Raw genomic sequence first — 20,048 nt, 5'->3', positions numbered from 1 at the left:
TCTCCCACTCTGTGTCCTTCCCTTCCCCTCTGTCTAAAAATAAGTAAAATGTTAAAAAAATTAAATTAAATTAAAAATCTGCCCTGGCTGGTATGGCTAAGTGGATTGAGTACTGGCCTGTGAACCAAGAGTTGCGGGTTTGAGTCCTGGTCAGGGCACATGCCTGGGTTGTGGGCCAGGTCAGGTCTCCAGTGGGGGGCATGTGAGAGACAACCACACATTCATGTTTCTCTCCTTCTCTTTCTCCCTTCCCCTCTGTCTAAAATAAATAAATAAGATCTAAAAAAAAAGATTTTAAAATAAAAAATCTTTGTACCAAAGAATACTTACAGTGATTGGGTTATTTTAAAAAGTTATGAACAGATAATTATGAATACACAAAGATTTAGTACCTGGAGTCATTTTTTAAATTCAAGCCTATACATTTCATGTATATATCGTGGAAAATTCCCATATTTCTCATTCATTCTCATCATTCTAACTACTGATGTGCTGCTGATTACGTCTCTAACTTTAGCCCTGACTGGTGTGGCTCAGTGGGTTGGGCATCTTCTTGCAAACCGAAAGGTCACTGGTTCGACCTTTCTTGTGACATCCACCATGTCACTGTGTCTTTAGCTGAAAAGCAGATCTGAACATTCACAGAGGTTGTTATGAGAGGAGGACGAGTGGTTTTTGCCTGCTGGCCGAGGCCCGAGGAGTACTCTTTGACATGGTTCCCTAGATTGTGGTAAAAGAACAAAAGTATTTTATGGCCCTGACTGGCGTGGCTCAGTTGGTTGAGTGTTGTCCCACAAAGCAAAAGGTTAGCACCAGTTTGGTTCTCCGTCAGGGCACATGCCTGGGTTGCAGGCCAGGTCCTCGGTTGGGGGTGTGCGAGATGCAACCGATTGGTGTTTTTTTCTCACGTCAATTGTTTCCTCCTCTTCTTTTTCTCCCTCCCTCCCTTACCCTTGCTCTAAAAATAAGTAAATAAAATCTTTTTAAAAAGTCTCTATCTTTAACATTCCCCTCATGAGTCTCAGAGTTGTATATGTACTCTGTAAATACTTGCTGAATGTACCCCCTCAAAACATCCCTAAATATCTCTTGCTTGACATTCAAAATGGAACTCACTGTTTTCTCAGCATCTGTTCTTCCTCATTCATTCCCTATTAGAATACGGTTAGAATAGGCTCCCCCCCCCCCCCCCCCCCGCCCCGGCTTCTCAGTCCCCAGTGCCGAAAACCTGGAAGTCATCCTTGACTCTCTTTCCTCTTCCTCATTTTTCATATCCAGGTGATCACCAACTTCAGCTAATTTTACCTCAGCTTGTATTTCTCATACCTTTTCTTCCCCTGTTGCCACTCTCCCCATTATATCTCACTTGAACTGTTGCAGTGATGTCCTCATTCATTCTTCTGACAAACCTTGGGCTCCTGTATGCCAGGCACTGGGGATACAGAGGCAAGTAAGACATGGCAACTGTTTTCAGGAAACTGATGGATTAGTCCTCATTTGTCTCCATTCCTCCAGGCTTACCGTATTTAAATCTGTCATCCACACTGACACCAGAGAATTTGTATCTTACGTTCAAATCTCTCCTGCTTAAAACCCATCATTAGTTTCCTATTGCTAACAGGATAAAGACCAAACTCCCTAGTTAGCCTTATGAAACTTTCATGACTGGCTCCGCAGTTACTTCTCTAGTCTCATCTCTCACCACTGTGCCTCACTCATTATACAACACTTCCACGATAACAAACTGCCCGTATCCCAACTTCATACCCAGAGCTCTTTCATTCTTCATGTGTCTCTGATCATGCTAAGCCCGTCTAGAATTCCTTTTCTTCTCCAGTTTTAATTAACTCCTATTGATTTTTCAAAATACAGTGCACCCTTTACGTGTACTAGAAAGGTGATATTGAGCTAATTCTCTTCCTCTGTGTATATTTCTGTCATAGTAACCATTATATCAAAACTATTGTCTTATTTTTCTCTCCCATTATACTAAAAACACCTTATGAGCAAGAGTTGTTGTCTTATTTTTTCTTGTATTTTTGAAAGCACAATATGTAGCATATAGTAGACCCTCACCCCCTATTTGTTGAATTGAACTCAAGTAGCTTATTTTGAACCTTCACTTGACCTTTCCGCCTGCTAAATCCCTGCTCTCCATTTTCCTCCTTCATTTGATGTAAAATATTTCTTCTTCTATTGTAATATCTAGGGGTTTTACCTTTTGATTACATTGGGTCTCACAGCTCATTGTTAGTACAAGTGGTGAAGTCCAGCCACGTTGTCTAGTAGAACTGACCGGGATGGACACGAGCAGCTTCGTCGCACAGTGCACGTGGTGGGCGAGAGCCAGTAGTGACAGTGTCTTGTTGTTTGTTCAGCGTGCCTGCCTCCAGTGGTGTTTTCTTTATCTAAAAGAAAACGTGTCTAGTTATTGAACTGTTATTACTAAACTTGAATTTAATTATTTATTTTAAAAATTTTAAATTGAAGTTTATTAGCTTGTTTATTGTTTTTAGTTTATATACTTATTATTTAATTTAACCATTATTATTGACTTGTTAAAAATGTCATTCTCATCTAAAGGTTTAGATGAGGATGACAGGCTACAAACACTCATTTGGTGGAATAGTGAATTCTGTTGTTTTATGCTGTTGTTCCAAAGCATTTCCCCCAAACTAGCTTGACTGAGAAGTCTTTTTTTTCTTTGTCTAATTTTCTAAGGCCTGAGCCTCAGGGAATGCTATGCTTGCTTTGTTGTGTGTCACTCACATCACACTGCGCATCGTAACCCAGACCTGGGCAAAGACGCAGTGCAGGTATTTGATATGGTTTCATTTTTAACTGTTTTCTTTCTTAGAACTTGATGGAGAGTTTGGATTCATTGCTCTGTGCAGAAGGTTCTGAAAGTCTGAAGAGTTTATGTCTGAAACTTCTCCTTTGTTTAGTGACTGTAAGTAACTCATCTGTGTATTTGTCAGGGGTATTGACAGCAGGGGCCAGCTTATTTGAATATTTGAACCCAAAGCTAGAAAGGAAAAGAGAACAATTAATTAGCTACTGGGGCATTACATCACTCTGTTGTGTTTAAACGTGTAGGAGGAAGTTTGTTGCATGGGCTTTCGTTTCCTAGAAGTTGCTCTCTGGAGCAACTGCGGGCTTTTTAATATGCAGGGTATGTGCTGTTTGTTTCTTTAGAGGTACCACTCCTGGAGAACTATTCTTCTGGATTATCAGAGTTCCCTTCTCATCAGGTCTCATTTGGAAACAGTCTTTGTGATTCTGAATGTTTTTATTTGTTCCGACTGAGATTTTATAGCACGAAGTTGGCCTGTACCTATTAGGGGAGAGGGGGGCAAAGTGTTGTTCATCTACTTGAGGTGGTTCCCTTCCCCTGTCACCCCTTGAAGACTTCTGGATCATAAACTTCTTCCTGTGCATTTGAGGTTTGAAACCCAAGAAACTGTTAAGCAAATGTTTGTGTGAGGGTCTGAGAGAAATTGTGAGATGTTAAAAATTTAGGGAGTTTGTTTTAATTTGCTAATTTCCTACCTGTCTAGGGTCTGTTTTAGTCTAGCATCTCTTTAGCTCTGGTGGCTTTGGGGAGATTATGAAAGGTCTAGTAAGTATCTAGCAGTGTTTTAACATTTTTGTTTCTCTTAGATTCCAGGGGAGGAGAGATACATGTGATGTCAGAGTATCTCAGTGTAGACTTTAAAAAGCCTTTTATTGCATTCAGGTGACAGATAACATCAGCCAGAACACTATCCTGGAGTATGTAATGATCAACAGCATATTCGAAGCAATTTTACAGGTTGGTCATTTCCCTTGTTACCTCTTTCTCTTTTGGGTAAACCACCTCCTTAAATCTTCTCTGCATCCCTAGGAACTAGGAGTTAGCCCTCTCACACATTTCTGGTTCTTATTACAGATACTCTCCCACCCCCCAAGCCGTAGGGAGCATGGGTATGATGCTGTAGTCCTCTTGGCGTTGCTGGTGAACTACAGAAAATACGAGGTATGTGGGCCCCTCAGTTGATAGTTGTTATTTTTCTATAATCTTCCTACATGTGGCTACTTCTAGAGGCCTTTGCTTAATGTAGAAGACATGCTTTTGGTAAATGGTATGTGGGTTTATTTTGGTAAACTAAATTCTAAAAATCCTATGTTGAATGCATAGGGCAGATGATATAGCTGTTTAAAGGGATACTATAGTACAACCTCTAATAAAGTGAGTAAATATCCTTTAATATGGTGGTTCCTAGACCCAGCTTATTATTTGAATCACCTATGGACTTCTTAAAAAGAATAAATTTCTGGGCTTTACTCTCAACACCCTGAATCAGAATCTCTTGGGGTGGGACCTGGGGATTTGTGTGTGTGTGTATGTGTGTGTGTGTGTATGTGTGTGTGTTTAAAGATCTTCTGTTGAATGTGATGATTTGCCATGATTGGGAACCACTGACCTAATGCATATGTTTTGAAAGATTGACTTTTATATGTTGGATTTCCTTAATGCAATCCACTTACATAAATGTCACTGTTGCTCTGGGAACTCTTCCTGATTTTAATGGCAATTGAAGGCAGGGTCCTGTTCATGTTAATTCTGGAGTTCTTTTTGCCCTTGAATTAATTGGGGACAGATGTATAGGTGTTTGAGAGGAAGAGCAGAACTCAGGGAGATTTCTACTTGGATTAGTTTGTTTACTTGATTTCTCTCAAAAGGCAGAACACAGAGAAAGGGAAGGGCGCCACTGCAGGAAGACCAGGGGCCTCACTGGAGATAGCTTCAGAGTAATCAGGAGCCAGTGGGGCTTTACTAAACCCAGAAGTCAGGAGCTGCTGCAAGGCTGCCTGACTTTCTTCACCTAATAAGTAGCAGTGCTGTGAGAAGCGGGCTAGCTGGAGGGATGATTGTCATTTCGGAACTTCTGGATCTTTACTTAGTGATGTTAGATATGCTTCCTAACTAGGTCAGAAGTGATGAGTAACAAAATCTGGAGCGTATTCTTATACAGAGCGATATGGAAGAAGAGGAGGCCATAAGAAAGAATTACTTAAAGAGGAACTAGAACATACAAAGCAGCGTTAATGTGTTATAAGTGCCAGGCGCTGATGGCTCTCATTGTCTAGGAGGAACTGATGGATGGTGTTTACAGCGACTGATAAATATGTAATTTATCACCCTCACCTGTTTTACTGGTGATCTGGAGGGGTTGGCATGGTAGCCATTTTGATCTCTGACACGTGTAGTAGCCTCTGGGGCCTTATTACAACAGCAAGAAAAATAGCTGAGGGAAAATGCTGAAGAGGGTTAAAGAGAGTTGAGTTGTATGTGGTAGGAAAACACCACCATCTGCAGTGAATATCTTCAGGACGACCTGCTGGATGCAGGCCACTTTGAGGCAGTGGTTTGGCTTCTCTGAATGTGAACTGAAACCTGGCATAGCCCAGCAGGGCTCTCTGAAATGTCAGCCTGAAAAATTGGACATGGCAAAGGAACTGGAGAAAACCATATTTCTGGAGTGAGGTATGCATCTGTAGTCTGTCAGAAGCCCCAGAAGAATTCATGTACTAGGTGAGGTCGAGCTGGTGGGTGTGATTTATCTGGGCTTCGCAGCTCTTGATATAAGTCACTCACCAGAAACCATTAAGGAAGCCTGGTGACCATGGAGGAGGAAGGTTTTTTTGACAGGAACATGAGGAAATCCAGATGAATGTAGCAAAACCAAAAGCTGGTGAAATTTTATGCAAACTAGTGTGAGAGGGTGTGTGCTGTGGAGAACAGCATTACAGCCACACCACAATCAGTCTCATGACCAACACAGCAGGTCGTAACCTTCCTAGAAAGGTGCAGAGGGCACCAGAGGCCGGGTGCCCAGCTGAGCACAGGGAAGGCAAATAAGGTGTTGGACTTAAGGACTGGAAGTGATGGAAAACATGCCATGGAGTAAATGTAAAAAATAATTCTTGCTTTCCTCAAATAATACATTCAGTTTTAGACATTTTATCGACAGAGATAGAGGAGGCAAAAAAAAAAAAAAAGCCTAAGGAAGTACAATGAAAAATGGTAAGTTTGGAATGACTTAGATCAAATAAAGGCAGTACCCTATTAGAGTGACCCCATGACAGCTCACTGAGTTTGTAATTCTGTTTTGTGGCTGAAAGTAGATTGCCTCCAGTTTACTAACGTGACCAGCACAACGCGTATATAGTGCTAAGGAGAATTGGTGTGTGGAGAATAGCAATTTTCACAGTGTTAATATCCTGGCCTGCTACGTTGGCCCTGTCTCCTGAGATGAAGTGACTCATTCCCCAACTGCTGCCCGTTTGAACATGACGTTTGCCAGAAATTACAAAATTGTTTATTATGTCCAGTTGCAAGTTGTTCCATTTTTTTTCTTTCTTTCTCTTTTTTTCCTCCCCAAAGAGCTTCCTTTGAATGTGATAAAAATGTCAAAGGAGAAAAGAATATAGTTACCCACCATTGAGCCTTCACCATATGCCAGATACTGTGCTAAGGATTTTAAATGTCTTCATTTAAGTCTCCAAGCAACGCCAGAGAAGAAAATATCCCCCATTTTACAGATGAGGAAATTGAGCTTAGGTTAATTAGTATGCCTAACATGTCACAATGAATAACTAGAGGAGCTAGAATGCAAACCCTTGCTTTTAGCCACTTTGCCTTTCCCCCAACTGTTCCTAAATCACAGACTGTTCTTGGTAATCAGGTGATCCTTACTATTACCTAAAACAGTATACTTTTGGAAAGGTGAGTGGCTAGGACTTTCAGAAATTATGCCGAGAAACAGTCGCCTTTTCCTTCTAGTGTTGTTCTCATCACGGTGGCATCTCCAGGCCAGCCTATTGCTGATTTTCTTTTCCAAGCATCCACTTGCACTGGATCTTATCTGAAGTCTGTAATGCCAGAAGGATTTGACGGTTGGTTATGGGAAGAAGTGTTGGGAACTTTCTTTTGTTAGAGCAGGTAACAAATTGAGTGGGTTTTACTCCTTGAGTCGTGTCATAGAAAACCTTATAAGCACTTGAGCTGTTAAAAAAACAAGGCTGTCTCTTTCTCCATTCCCAGTTGACATTCAAAAGATGCCCTCAGAAACTTGATTAAATACGTTCTATGTGGGGGGTTAGCCTTTTAGTTGGGTTTCCAAGTTTCTCTATAATGAGTTTTCTTGGTTGCTGTAAAAACTGCCAATCTGAGAACTATTGTGCCTTGCTTGCCTTGGGTTAGAATTGGTGCCTGATCTCCATGAGGTCTTTCCTCACATCCCATGGGTGGGATGTTTTTAAGGTGAGCAGGTCATTGGTTCTCATCTCACCAGTAGGAGATGGCCCAACCACTTAATGAGTTTAAATATATGTTGATTTCCATATGCTGCCCAGCCAAGATTGGGTCTGGAAAAACTCAGGAAATCTTCCAGTACTATACGTGATGGGACGACCATTAAATCCCAGTGTCCTGACCAGATTGTAGTTTGGGTAATTACATTCTTTTTTTTTTTTTTTTTCAGTTTCCCTGCAGTGTTATTTGAGTATCAGATCCGTAAATGGCCTCTCTGGCTGTTAAGCAGCTGCCACTTTCCACCCCCCAGGTGGCTTTGTTTTATGGGTGGGTGAATCAGTCTTTGCATATCGTTTGTGGAATGGTTAGGGAGCCTTTGGGATGAGAATGTAAGTTAGCAACTTACAAATTTGTACCTTATGGCAGAGAAGCTTTTATGTCTCCCGAAAGACCATCGTCCCTATGGACTCAGTAAATTATTGGCAGGATAGGACAAAGTGAGTTTTGTGGAGTGTTCACTTGCTTTTTAGAAACAAATAAGAGGGAAAGATGGGAGAAGTGGCAGACATAGGCCTGAGCTGCCTCAGCCTAGAGGAAAATGGAGGTAGAACAGAATGAGTGTGTGCACATATGTGTGCATGGTAAATGTCCGTGCACACTGAGAGGTGTCCTGGAAATGAGGGAAGTCAGCTGGCAAGATGGGTTGGGCCTGGGTAGTAGGTGCATCACTGTAGAGAGAGGGCCTGTTACAGGCCTTTTTGTTAACACTTTGTAGATAGTTCATGGGCTCTTAAGTAAGTCACACTCACCTTGAGTCTCCTCTCCTCTTTAACAGTCTGTGAATCCTTATATTGTGAAGCTGTCTATTGTGGATGATGAGGCCACGCTCAATGTGAGTATCCAGATATTTGTGTATTTTTTTAATTACTTGCATTCAGTGGACTTGGAGTGGCTATTTAGAGAGCACAGAGCTATCGTGTTAATTTCATCTGGCTATAAAGAGGTTATTGGTGCATCTTTTTAGAGCATTGGTGCAACTATCTTATGGAATTCTATTTTCTTATCATGGAAGGAAGGTTTGAGGGGACATTTGCTTGCTAATCATGAAGAAATGGTTGTTTATATTTCATGTTATAGTGTGCTGAGGTTTATTCTACTACAGATTCAGTACATTACATTTCCAAGAGTAAAAAGGCTTCGATGGTACATCAAATCAACATGTGGTACACTTTAAATAGCTTACAATTTTATATGTCAATTATACCTCAGTAAAGCTGAAATTAAAAAAAAAAGAAGGCTTAGGTGACTAAATGATGAGAGATTCCTTCTTGTAGAACTAGCCAGATGGTATTTACAGCCTGACTTGGTAAAGCTGAAACACACTACAATACGTCCTTGAAAGTTTGGGAAGTAATATCTGATCTAGGGTTATGGGGAGGAGGAAGATGACCAGGTATCTGGCATTACCCTCTTTCCATCTTGCCCTCTTCATGCTCCTAATTTCCCTTATGAGTAGAAGTGCACACGATTCATCGTGTGGGCTTAATTGATCTTTGCGTTGCACTTAGCTGATTCTAGAGGGAAAGTTGATAAGTCACTTTAACATTATTGGATGCTTCTGCTCATTACACTCCTGTTTTCCTGTGGCCCGGAAGAGAGTGACTTGTTGGTATGTAACTTCATTTAGCATGGGGACTCATTGTCACTTTTATTGTGGGGGTTTGAGAGACATATACCATATGAGAGATTTTGTTTGTTTGTTTGTTTGTTTGAAGCTTCTAATTCAGTCTTCTCTGATGAGGTGAAAATGATCCCAGTGAAAGTGTCAGTGATCTGAGCTGGTCTGTTTCACCCTGTTACTCTGTTAAGTAATAGTAAGAGAATTACCATATTTTTAGGACTGTAAGACGCACCTAGGTTTTAGAGGAGGAAAACAGGAAAAAAATTTTTGAAGCAAAAAATGTGGTAAAATATTTAATAACCTGTGACCCCACTCCACTGCCGCTCCCCCCCTTCCCACAGCGAGCCAGGTAAGCTTCATTCAGACTATAAGACACAACCCCCCCCAAATTTGGGGGGGTGGTAAGAGAAAGTACATCTTACAGTCTGAAAATTAAGATCAGAGAAATTCCTTTTGATACTTGCAATGCCTCTCAGAATTTCTGTCCTCATTGCCAACATTCAGGTAGAACTCTGTGGGCTTAGACCGTGGGGATGTGATCAGTGTTTTCCTTGGTCTAATTATAGCGCCGCCCCAGGCCCTTATTTCACCCCTGCTGTCTTTTTCCTTTCTAGGGAATGGGGCTTGTGATTGCTCAGGCGTTATCTGAGTACAACAGGTAAGTCCACCTTTCGGAAGAGAAGGGTCTAATTTTCATTTGAGTTGGTTGAGTAGGAAACAGGTTTGTTAGAGTTCTTGGGTGACCTTCCCTTACCTATCCTAGAAGGGCATTCAGAGGCACAGATGCTGGCAGATGTTATTTGCTCCAGCTTGGCTGGATGGCTTTAGTGGAGGTTGTTTCTAACACTGGGGAGAAGCCACCAGGTTAGTTCCATTTTTTCTCTAAACAGTTAGGTATATTCTTTGCAACCTTTAGCATTTTATCACAAAGCATTTTAACTAGTATTTTAGCCACTTGTAGGCTCTTCCATTTGACCCAATATATCACAGAAATTACCATTTTCTATGCAAAAAAGCTTACAAAGTACTACACTTAAAAAATAAGTAAAGGGAGAAAATATTGAATTACATTTAGTTTGCCAGATGCCTCTTTTTCATTAGGAATCAATGGTGGTTCCCTGGAGCCCCTGTCTCTTCTGAGGGCTCTCTCTCCTGATGTGTGCTTTTCCTCCTGCTGCGGATGGGGAAGGATCTGAGTTCAGTGGATGGAAACCAGGAGTTCCGCTAATCCTGGCAAGGGCCAGGCAGGATCTTTCTTGCTTCTCTCTATACTTTCCTCACACACAATTGGGTGTTGGAATTTCAAATCTGTCCCATCTCCACAAATAGTTTAGCTCACAGATTTCTTCCATCCTCTTCCTTCAAAAACAAACAAGGTTTTCGCTGTTACAGCCTTGAAGTAATTTCACTGCCACACTTTTCAAGTAATAGTTTGTTTGAAAAATAGCTGGATCAGCCATATGTTAGAGCAGTTTCACACTTTTGCAGCTTGCTTTCTAAGCCTCTCCCAAAGTAGCCAGGCGTTTTGGTACATCCTACCTCAAGAGCAGATGTGGTGCCTCTTAGCTTGCAAGGGAAACTGCAGTGACTGTATTGTCACAGTGCTTTTGTTTTCTGGAGTGAATTCCACAAGTGCCCTGCCCTGATTACGGAGAATGCTAAGGACAGAGACGCACTTCATAAATAATAGTAAAGTTGAATCGAGTTATTTTTGTTTAGGCAGTATAAAGACAAGGAAGAAGAACACCAGAGCGGTTTTTTCTCTGCTTTAACAAATATGGTAAGTCCTACTTGTTTTTTTTTTCTCCTGCTCAGAAACATAAGAGGTCTATAGAGGTAGACAAATCTGGACATAGGAGTTAAGATGTTTGAGATGATGGCATGATGAGGGGAGAGAGAGAGGGCTACTCAGAGCAGATTATTTTGAGAGCCGTATGTCCTTTAATGATTTCCAAACCAAAATGACATGGGGGAAAGGAGAGCTTTGATTTCCCTGGGACAGATTTTTTTTCTCAAATTAATTATCATATTTTGCTGTGTGTATTGTGCATTTTTTTGCCCAAATTTTTGAGGGAAAAGTGAGGATGCACATTATACATGAGTAGTACTGATTCCATATCTATACAAATGTTTTTAATTCTTTTATTTATGCTCATGCATTAAAAGTGTAACTCTAGAAAGCAATAACGATATCCATACACAAAGTTATACCCTGGAACATGATAATCAGTTTTGTTTCTAAATATAAATAAATTAAAAATTAAAGTAAAAAATTAAAACAGAAGATTTTTTCCCCCTGAAAGTTCCAGTTAAAAATGTGGGCACACATTATACACGGGAGTGCATTATACACAGGAGTGCATTATACACAGCAAAATACGCTAATTTAGTTTTAAAAGGGTACAGTAAAAGTACATATTAAGCCAGATTTCTGCTTTCTGTAGAGTTGGCTTTGTTTGAGTACCAGCCCTATGGTATAAACAATAGGAGGGTTTAGATCTGATTCTAACCCTGCTGTGGCCACTTATTTCCTCATGGCCAGTCCTGGAGCTGACGGATCGGTGCAGTGGACCTGAGCCACTTGTCTAAAGGCTTAATGGACTGAGAGGCCCATGGTCTACAAAACTTATTGGTCCACTTTGCAAGGCTGCTGAGCACAGTTTCTCAGCTTGGCCATCACAGGCGTTTTGGGTCAGATAATCTGCGACTAATTTTTAAGACTAATCTAGCAGGTCTTAGAATCTAGAGAGATTCACAAAGTCTTCTTGGGTCTTAGTATTTAAATAATCAGCCCTAGGGCAAGACATTTTGAGTTCATTGCAAGAAACAGTCATCCCTCTACCCTTAAAAGGTAACCCTTCCCTCCCTCCCCCAATGACTATGCCCTTTCCCCTTTCCTTCTTAGAGCTTACTCCCAGGAAGGACTTGATAAACTCTTTAACTCTGAAGCATCAATAATTAAGTCTCTCAGAGGTCAGAGCAGTATGAGCACTGTATTGGTGTTTGGTTAAATGATTTAGATATAATTATATTGCTCTCAGGGATCTTTGCCTAAGGAAGCTCCAGCTGCATAGTTTTGGACATCAGTAAACACACGGAAAGGCATTTGTAGAGGGATGGGCATCTTTCTTACTGCCTCTGGTATCACACATACTGGAGGCAGCCTACTCCATTTACTATTTGGCTGCCCTGCTCAGGACACAGACTAAAGATTTTGTGATCTGAAAGATGGATGGTAGATCTCACATAGTTCTGGTCTGAAACTCAAGTATTCCTCCCCAGAATGTCTCTATGTTGGATGAAGTCAGCCTACTTTCTGTGATATTCTTCATGAATTAGTTTTTGACTTTAACAAAGCAACTTCCAAGAAAGATGCGGAGCGATGAGAATGTCTAGGTCAGCTTTACTTGCTGTCAGTGGTTCACTAAACGTACCCATTGAAATGAGAGCTGGACAAAAAAAGGTACTAGGATTGTTTTTAAGTCTCTTTAAGGGAAGACAATTAGTGGGGTTATCAGTATTTCATTTATTACTTATTCTTTTAAGATCTTCAAAATGGGCTGATTTGGCTGTGTGAATAACTGGGGGCCAGAGTTCTAATTTCCCTTGGGCCACAAGTAGCTTGTTTTTTCACTGATTAAAGACTTTTTTTTTTTTTAAATTTAAGACTTCTTAAGCCTTTTATATTTTCCTGCGGTAAGTGTGCAATTCCCCTTTTCTTCCACAGGTGGGCAGCATGTTCATAGCAGATGCTCATGAGAAAATATCAGTACAGTAAGTGACTGACATTCTTGTGCAGTGACTTGAACTTTAGTGTGAGGTTGTCAACTGGATATGAGAGTGTGAAACGTTACCTCTCATTAATCTTTTATAGATTAAAACTTTTTTTTGTAATATATCAACTGTTTCTTGAGTTTTCAACACTAATGGACCCTTAGAAACTTCTACTTTGCTTCCATGTATTGAGTCTCAGGAAGCTGAGAAACTGTACCCAGCTGTCTCTGGAATGAAAAGAAAGAGGGCCAGGTATCTGAGTCAGTTAAGGACTTAACTGGATTGGGGAGAAAAAGTGAGAATGAAAATAGTGAACTAGATAAGAACTAAAGAATTTTTTTTTAAGATTTCATTTATTTATTTTTAGAGAGAGGAGAAAGGAGGGAATAAGAGGGGGAGAAAAATACCAATGTGTGGTTGCTTCTTGTAAGCCCCCTACTGGGGACCTGGCCTACAACCCAGGCATGTGCCCTGACTGGGAATCGAACCAGCAACCTTTTGGTTCTCAAGCTGGTGCACAATCCACTGAGCCACACCAGCCAGAGCAAGAACTAAAGAATTAAAGGTATGGCCCTTTACTCTTTCCTCTTTGCCTGTATACACTTTACATATGCCAAGAAAGGAAAGAAAGGAAGCATTAGAAACTCAAAAGAATTGATAATGAGGAGCTGGGATGAAATCTTATCTTGATGGTTATATTGTTCTAACTCCTTCACTGTAACAGCCTCTTCAATTTGTTTTCTTTTTCTTTAGAACCAATGAGGCTATCCTTTTGGCACTTTATGAAGCTGTTCATTTAAATCGCAACTTCATCACAGTGTTAGCTCAGGTTGGTTATATTAAAAGCTCCAATTCTTTTTCTTCCTGAATTTCATACAAATCATGCCATTGAAAAGCCTCTGGATTTGCCTGTTTGAGCCCTGCTTTGCCTTGGTAAGTAGGGGTAACAGAGAGTTGCATCAGTTGCCTTTGCTTCAAGCCATCCTCAAATATGTCTGTTTCCATCCGGTGCCGAGTAGGTCAGATAACATGCAGAGTTAATGGTTTTGACCAGTTTATCCAGATGTTGATGTTAACCCAGATGAGTTGAGATTGCTTCATTTGGCTCCCTGGCAATCCCTTGGTATTATCTGTCCAGATGGATTTTTACATCAGGCTTTCTGTTTTCTAAACCACTGGAATTATGACTGGAGATAAAATAGGCCAAGTTACTTATCTTAGTTTCTCACAAATTTCCAGAGAAGAAAAGTAGAAAATAGCCTGCCTAGCTTAGGGTTGGCTGTTAACAGAAGAAAATGGTCTGCAAATAAAAGCACAGAGTCATCCAATACTGGGTGCTGGGTCATTTGCCTCAGGGAAAGCCTCAGCAGTTGGAACAGGTGGGACTAAAGTAGGCTGACAACTCAAGTGCTGTCCATGAAAGCTGCCTTAAAAAATTGATAAAGGGTTTTCATTTTAAAGCCAGGCTGCTTAAAATATGTATGTAGGTTTCTTTTAAAGGGAAGTTTGCTTATGTTTCTTTATTTAAAGGGCTAATGTGTATGGGATCCACTGACTGAGTTTAACAAACAAACAAAAAGTCATGCTTAAAAATCCGTGTGCTGGTGTGGGGTCTGCCTCGGAGGCACATAATAACATAAGAGGCTTTATTTACAAGTTTTACTATTCTCACTTGTCTGCTTTCTGAATTCTGTCACTGATTGTAAAGGAAGATAAAATCCTGGTAAAGCTGTTGGGGCGGAGAAGGGAGTAGCTCCTACTCAGTTTAATTCCCAGGAGCTGCTGTGGCGGGTATGGCTAAGGAAAGTCAGGGACAGAGCAGCCATCTGTTTTGGTCCCCAGTGGATGTCGACCCATGTCTTTACCGCCCCGTTCCACACACTTGTTTGCTGTGGAACAGGAAGGCTGTCATTTTTGTAGCTGTTTTTATAGTGCCCCCTGTCCCCTTGACTTACCTGCATTTATGTTCAACTATGTAGTCAGCAGAATAGTCTGTAGATGTATTGTAGGTTGATCTGATGAGAGTGTTCCTTTCCCAGGTTCAGATAGGACTGCAAATGCCTCTCCCTTTTCATAGAATAATCCTGTGTATTTGTTTAGTCCAGTTTTTTATTCTTACAGTTTTGCAAAAAAACTTATATAATCAGAACTTAGTTGCTTAGAAAGAACTAGCCCACAGAGCTTCTTACTAGTGGTTAGCAAGCATCACCAATAATCAGGTAGTCATGGGAACTAAACGCAGAAGCAGTCCTTCCTCAGTGAGCTTTCTGTATCGGAGGCCAGGGATGTCAGAAAGGACATTAACCAGGAGATACTCGGAACTGGATTTCCTCTTTTCTCACCCATCTGTGTTCTTTTTCAGAGTCATCCAGAGATGGGTTTGGTGACAACTCCTGTCAGCCCTGCCCCAACAACCCCAGTCACACCGCTTGGTACCACACCCCCCTCCTCTGATGGTAAGCCCACGAACTTTGTTTTCTTGGCTAACATGGTCTTGGATCTTTCAGGGTGAGCACAGCTGTGTTTAACAAAGAACACAGTTGTTGATTCTTTCACTTAAGAAACTGTCTGAAAAATACCATCCTTCAGGCCTCCTTAAGCTCCAAAGGAAACTTTGGAAAAGGTAGTTAAGTACTTGCTTCTGTGTAAGAAGCAACATAACCCCAGTGTGTCCTTCTCTCGGAATGCTCAAATCGTGAAGTACCAGATCTTGAAGGGATCTCCGAGGCCAGCAATGCCCGCCTGTCCTGCCAAACTCTCAGGGTAGTTGTGAGGCTCAGGGGAGATGTTTTATGAATATCTCACTGACCTGACTTCAGTGTAAAATAGCAATGTTATCTCATGTTACCGTTGGACAGATGAGGGACTTGAGGTGAAAGAATTCAGTGGTTTGCCTAAGGTTAGTGAGAGTTACAACCAAGAACCAAGACGTGAATCAGGGCAGGGAATCATTTCTAGTTTTTTTTACCACTGTCTGCCCAGCAGAGCACCTGGCATGGTCATTGCTTAGTAAATATTTGTTGAATAAATAAATGAGAGAGTGAACCTGATATTTGCTCACTGTTATGTGTCTGCTAGCCACTCCCACTTAGAAAATGGCAAGTTTTGAGTATATTATAATTGGGAGTTTGGTGGGTATTTAAGACTTCATCCCCTGAAAAATAACAAAAAAAAAATTTCTGCTTTATGAATCTTATGACTATAGCTTAAGAAAAAGATAACAGAAAAGAAATGATGAATTTTGCCCATAAACTTTGTGTTGTCTGAGTTGGTTCTACTGTAGACTGAGTGTGTTTTCTTAACCAGAAAATAATCTTTGTTAATACTTGATGTTTTGCCTTAAATGCTGACCTCATTTTGGATAAAGAATACAGGAAATTTAACTCTGATTCTTTTTTTGTGCCTCCCTACTGTCCGTATGTGAAATGACCTTCCATGATCTGTTTTCTCTTCTTTAAACTTTCATATTGGACTTTTGGCAGTAGCATTGCAAGGTAGCACAGCAGTATTGGTACAGAAGCATGACAGGGAGCTGCCATTGATATTGAAGTCTATGGTAGCAAATTGGATCTGTTTAAAATTGAAAGCCAAATTCCAAAATATTTTAATGAGAAGAAACCAGTAGTGAGGATTGCCTACTTGTCTGAGCTTATTCAGGTCACTGAGTTAATCCAATGGAAGTACTGTTCTTTCTCTTTAAGGACGAAGCCTGCCTGGTTACCATGGATATCCAAAGCCGTGTATATATATGTACATATATATCTGAGTTCCATGTGATGTTGGGCTTTGGATGCTTCAGAGAACTGCCTTTCAAACTGTTCATTGTGAACACTACCACCCACACACTTGATTATGCAATGGCAGGATTTGTGCTTACTTACCTACAACTAGTGAGCTTTTATTTTTTTTCTATGGGAAGATGGAGACAGCCCACTTTCAAATGACTGTCTCCCTTGACAAAGGCAGCTGGGAAGAATTATGAAGCCAAAGATCAAGGAATAACTATCTAGGAAGGAGGTTTTATTTTGTGAGGGATTTTATTCTCTCCTATTTTGTTTTTTCCTCTTTCCTACCTCATTTCCTTTCTGTAGGGGTCCTAAATATTATAACCTTGTTTTCAGGTTTTGGTTTTTAGTTACAGTAATACTCAGTAGTCCACTGTATTTAAAGGTATATCACTGGAGCCATTATTTAAAAATTTTTTAAATTGATTTTCTAAAAAAGATTTTGTATATTTACTTTTAGAGAGAGGGCAAGGGAGGGAGAAAGAGCGAGAGAGAAACATTAATCCGCTGCCTCTCGCTAGCCCCCAACTGAGGACCTGGCCTGCAACCCAGGCATGTGTCCTAAGAATCAAACCGGTGGCCTTTCAGTTTGCAGACTGCCCCTCAATCCGGGTCCCCACCACCAGCCAGAGCTATTACTGATTTTTAGAGACAGAGAGAGGGAAGGAGAAGAGGGAGAGAGAGAGAAAGAAACATCGATTTGTTGTTCCACTTATTTATGCATTCATTTGTTGATTCTTGTATGTGCCCTCACCATATCAAACCCGCACCCTTGGTGTATTGGAGTGATGGTCTAACCCACTGAGCTACCCAGCCAGGGCCCTGGAGCCACTGTTTTTAAAAGCCAGCAGTTTAGGTGTAACATTCGTTCTCAGCTAACACTTGACATTTGACAACTCAGCCTTGGCATGAGAGGACTTTCTGGTAAACTAAAAATACATATACTTCTACATTTCTATGGATTATGTAAGACAGTTTTCCAGTTACTGCTGTGTGTGAGTGGGAAAAAAAGTCCCAGCTACCAGTTTGATGGCTTACTGTATTTGACAAAGGAATGATTATAGGCTCTGAGCTTCAAAATAGGCTGTTATGGTTTGAAATGACAGTCTCAGGTCATTTACCCATAATGTGAATTAAGACCTTTTAGTATTTCAATATAAAAGTATGTTTGTCTTTTATTAATTCTTGAGGGCTGAACTGTGGGAAAAGAGCCAAGGGTTGGGCATGCTAATTTCTTCTCACGAGGCTTTTTGCTGTGCTTGCTGTGTATTATGGATCCATAATATGCAAATGTTTCCCATTGTTAATAAATGTTCTCTGAATATATCAGAATAACTCCAGAGGGATCCATTATGGTATGAGTACATACTATGAATAATATCTCAAACTTAGCTGAGTCTTCATGGGTGGAAATACAGCAGAAGGCTAGATTCCCCAGCTTGTCTGGGCCGTTATGAGCCTCCTTTTGCTTATATATTATGTCTTAGACAGTGTAAAGCAGTTAACAAAATGTCTGGGTCTAATTTATTTTTTAAAAATTTTTAAAGACTTCATTTATTTAATTTTTAGAGGGAGGGAGAGAGAGGGAGAAAGAGGGAGAGAAACATTGATGTGAGAGAGAAACACCAGTCAGCTGCCTATTGCATGTGCTCTGACCTGGGACTGGGACCAAACATGCAACCTGGGCACATGCCCTGACCAGGAATTGCACCAGCAACTTTCCACTTTGCTAGATGATGTGCAACCAACTGAGCCACACCTGCCAGGGCTGTCTGGGTCTAATTTAAAGTCCTAGAAATTTGAGGAATCTGCCTAAGATTGTTCTGTGTGGGTCAGCTCTGGTCTATTCCCTCACTGTTCATCGGGGTTGTGGCTTAGAGAGTGGGAGCCGTGGTGGGGTGGTTTCTCTCGGAAACAAACGGCAAGCAGGTAGGTGTGTAAAACTCATTTCTCAGGTTGTCCCAAACAATAATGTCCTCCTATATTCAGTCTGGTGTTTCTTTTTAGGCTCCCTTTCACTGAGGGTAAGGGATTAAGGAATACAATTTGACTGTAGTTCTGCCTTAAATGTTTCCCCTTCCATCTTGAGTATTTCTAGCCTAAAGGCTTATTCTCAAATTGAACAAGATTTCTCCTTATTAGGAGTGAATTGTCATTTATTTTAAGCAGGAGACTCATCAAAGCAAAGCTCATTTATATTCAGTACAGATCTTTCCCTTAGGTACAAATCAAAGTGACTTAAGAAGGACCCTGAACCATTTTGCATTACTTGGAGCTAGAAGTGGAATCAAAATACCCTTTTTAGTACTGGAAATGTTGGGGGAACACTTTGTAGAGTATATGATTGTCTAACCACTATGCTGTATACCTGAAACTAGTACAAAATAATGTTGAATATAAACTGTAATTGAAAAAATACCCTTTTTAGGATGTCGGAGAAAAGTGCTATTCCTGGATACTGGCCCTTCTAGATATGAGAGATGGTCATTGTGCTTAATCTTCGAAGTAGGAAGGGCTCTAGGGTCTTAGGAAGACTAGATAAAGATTTTATATTAAGCGCTTGGTCCTCCCTGTGTTGTGGAAAAAGCTTAGTGATTTCCTTGTCTGCTGACAAATTGGCTACGGAGATAAAAGTGTTAAATAGTATAGCTAACTGCATTTCATCGGTCTCTTGCAGTTATAAGTTCTGTGGAACTCCCACTGGATGCAGATGTACAGACCAGTAATCTACTGATAACCTTCTTAAAGTATAGCTCGATTGTCATGCAGGACACCAAAGGTAAGGCCTGCTACTCTGGGGGCTCAGGAGGCAGGAGGGGTGGCAGGTAGCTGCTTAGCTAGAATCAGGGAGCAGTATTAATCCTTAGAAGCTTCCACAAGATGAACCATTGGGGCCTCCTGTGTGGAATGAAGGTCCTGATTACTGGGAAACAGTGGTTGCTCACTGCCAAGTGGTAGTTAGGTGGTGGTGGGAAAACCTGAAACTGGAGGGATAGTGCTCTGAAATAGAACAGGGGTAAAAAAAGGTCTCTACAAAAACTAGCAAGTCGTTTTAGCAGATTTTAGTAAGTAGATGCAAACTCTTTTGTGTGGGAAGTGGGGGGATTAGCATGCTTCAGGGAATTCCCTTCTGAGGACCAGAGCTGAAAGCACCAGCTTGTGGTGAGAAGGGGAGGACTGGCGTGCAGAGTACAGTAGGAAGAGGTGAGACTCACAGGGACTGTGTTCCTTACCACTTAAAACAGAGGTGTCAGTGCCCAGCTCAGAAACATGGAGTGGAAAGTGGGAGAAAAATGGGTGATGGGAAAGTGTGAGTTTATTCCATCTGGGTTCCTGTTCTTCCTGTTTATGATTTTTTCTAGGGTCTTTTAATTGGTGATAGGGGAGTAGAGTCTTTGGGTTGGCAGTGAGAAGGGAGTGGGAGGAAACCAGCAAATTCTATTCAGTATATATTTCAGTTTTGTCTTCTTTTAACTCAGTTATTTTTTTATACTGGATGTTTGTGTTCATA

General features: G+C 40.9%; 1 protein-coding gene across 2 annotated transcripts in view; it reads left to right on the top strand.

Moving 5' to 3' along the window:
* ARMH3 (armadillo like helical domain containing 3) overlaps window positions 1-20,048 on the top strand; it is a 185,317-nt gene that overhangs the window by 21,485 nt on the left and 143,784 nt on the right. For both annotated transcript variants that reach the window (XM_045854392.1, XM_045854393.1), the window contains exons 6-15: window positions 2,858-2,950; window positions 3,737-3,811; window positions 3,929-4,015; window positions 8,133-8,189; window positions 9,593-9,636; window positions 10,698-10,758; window positions 12,706-12,752; window positions 13,506-13,581; window positions 15,115-15,208; window positions 19,215-19,316. In XM_045854392.1, coding sequence (XP_045710348.1) covers window positions 2,858-2,950; window positions 3,737-3,811; window positions 3,929-4,015; window positions 8,133-8,189; window positions 9,593-9,636; window positions 10,698-10,758; window positions 12,706-12,752; window positions 13,506-13,581; window positions 15,115-15,208; window positions 19,215-19,316 — 736 coding nt within the window. The remainder of the gene's footprint in view (window positions 1-2,857; window positions 2,951-3,736; window positions 3,812-3,928; window positions 4,016-8,132; window positions 8,190-9,592; window positions 9,637-10,697; window positions 10,759-12,705; window positions 12,753-13,505; window positions 13,582-15,114; window positions 15,209-19,214; window positions 19,317-20,048) is intronic.

This window comes from Phyllostomus hastatus, unplaced genomic scaffold (assembly GCF_019186645.2).
Source record: "Phyllostomus hastatus isolate PE091 unplaced genomic scaffold, TTU_PhHast_1.1 phas_scaffold_1066, whole genome shotgun sequence".
Classification (NCBI taxonomy): Eukaryota; Metazoa; Chordata; class Mammalia; order Chiroptera; family Phyllostomidae; genus Phyllostomus; species Phyllostomus hastatus.
This window is presented reverse-complemented; position numbering and strand designations above follow the sequence as displayed.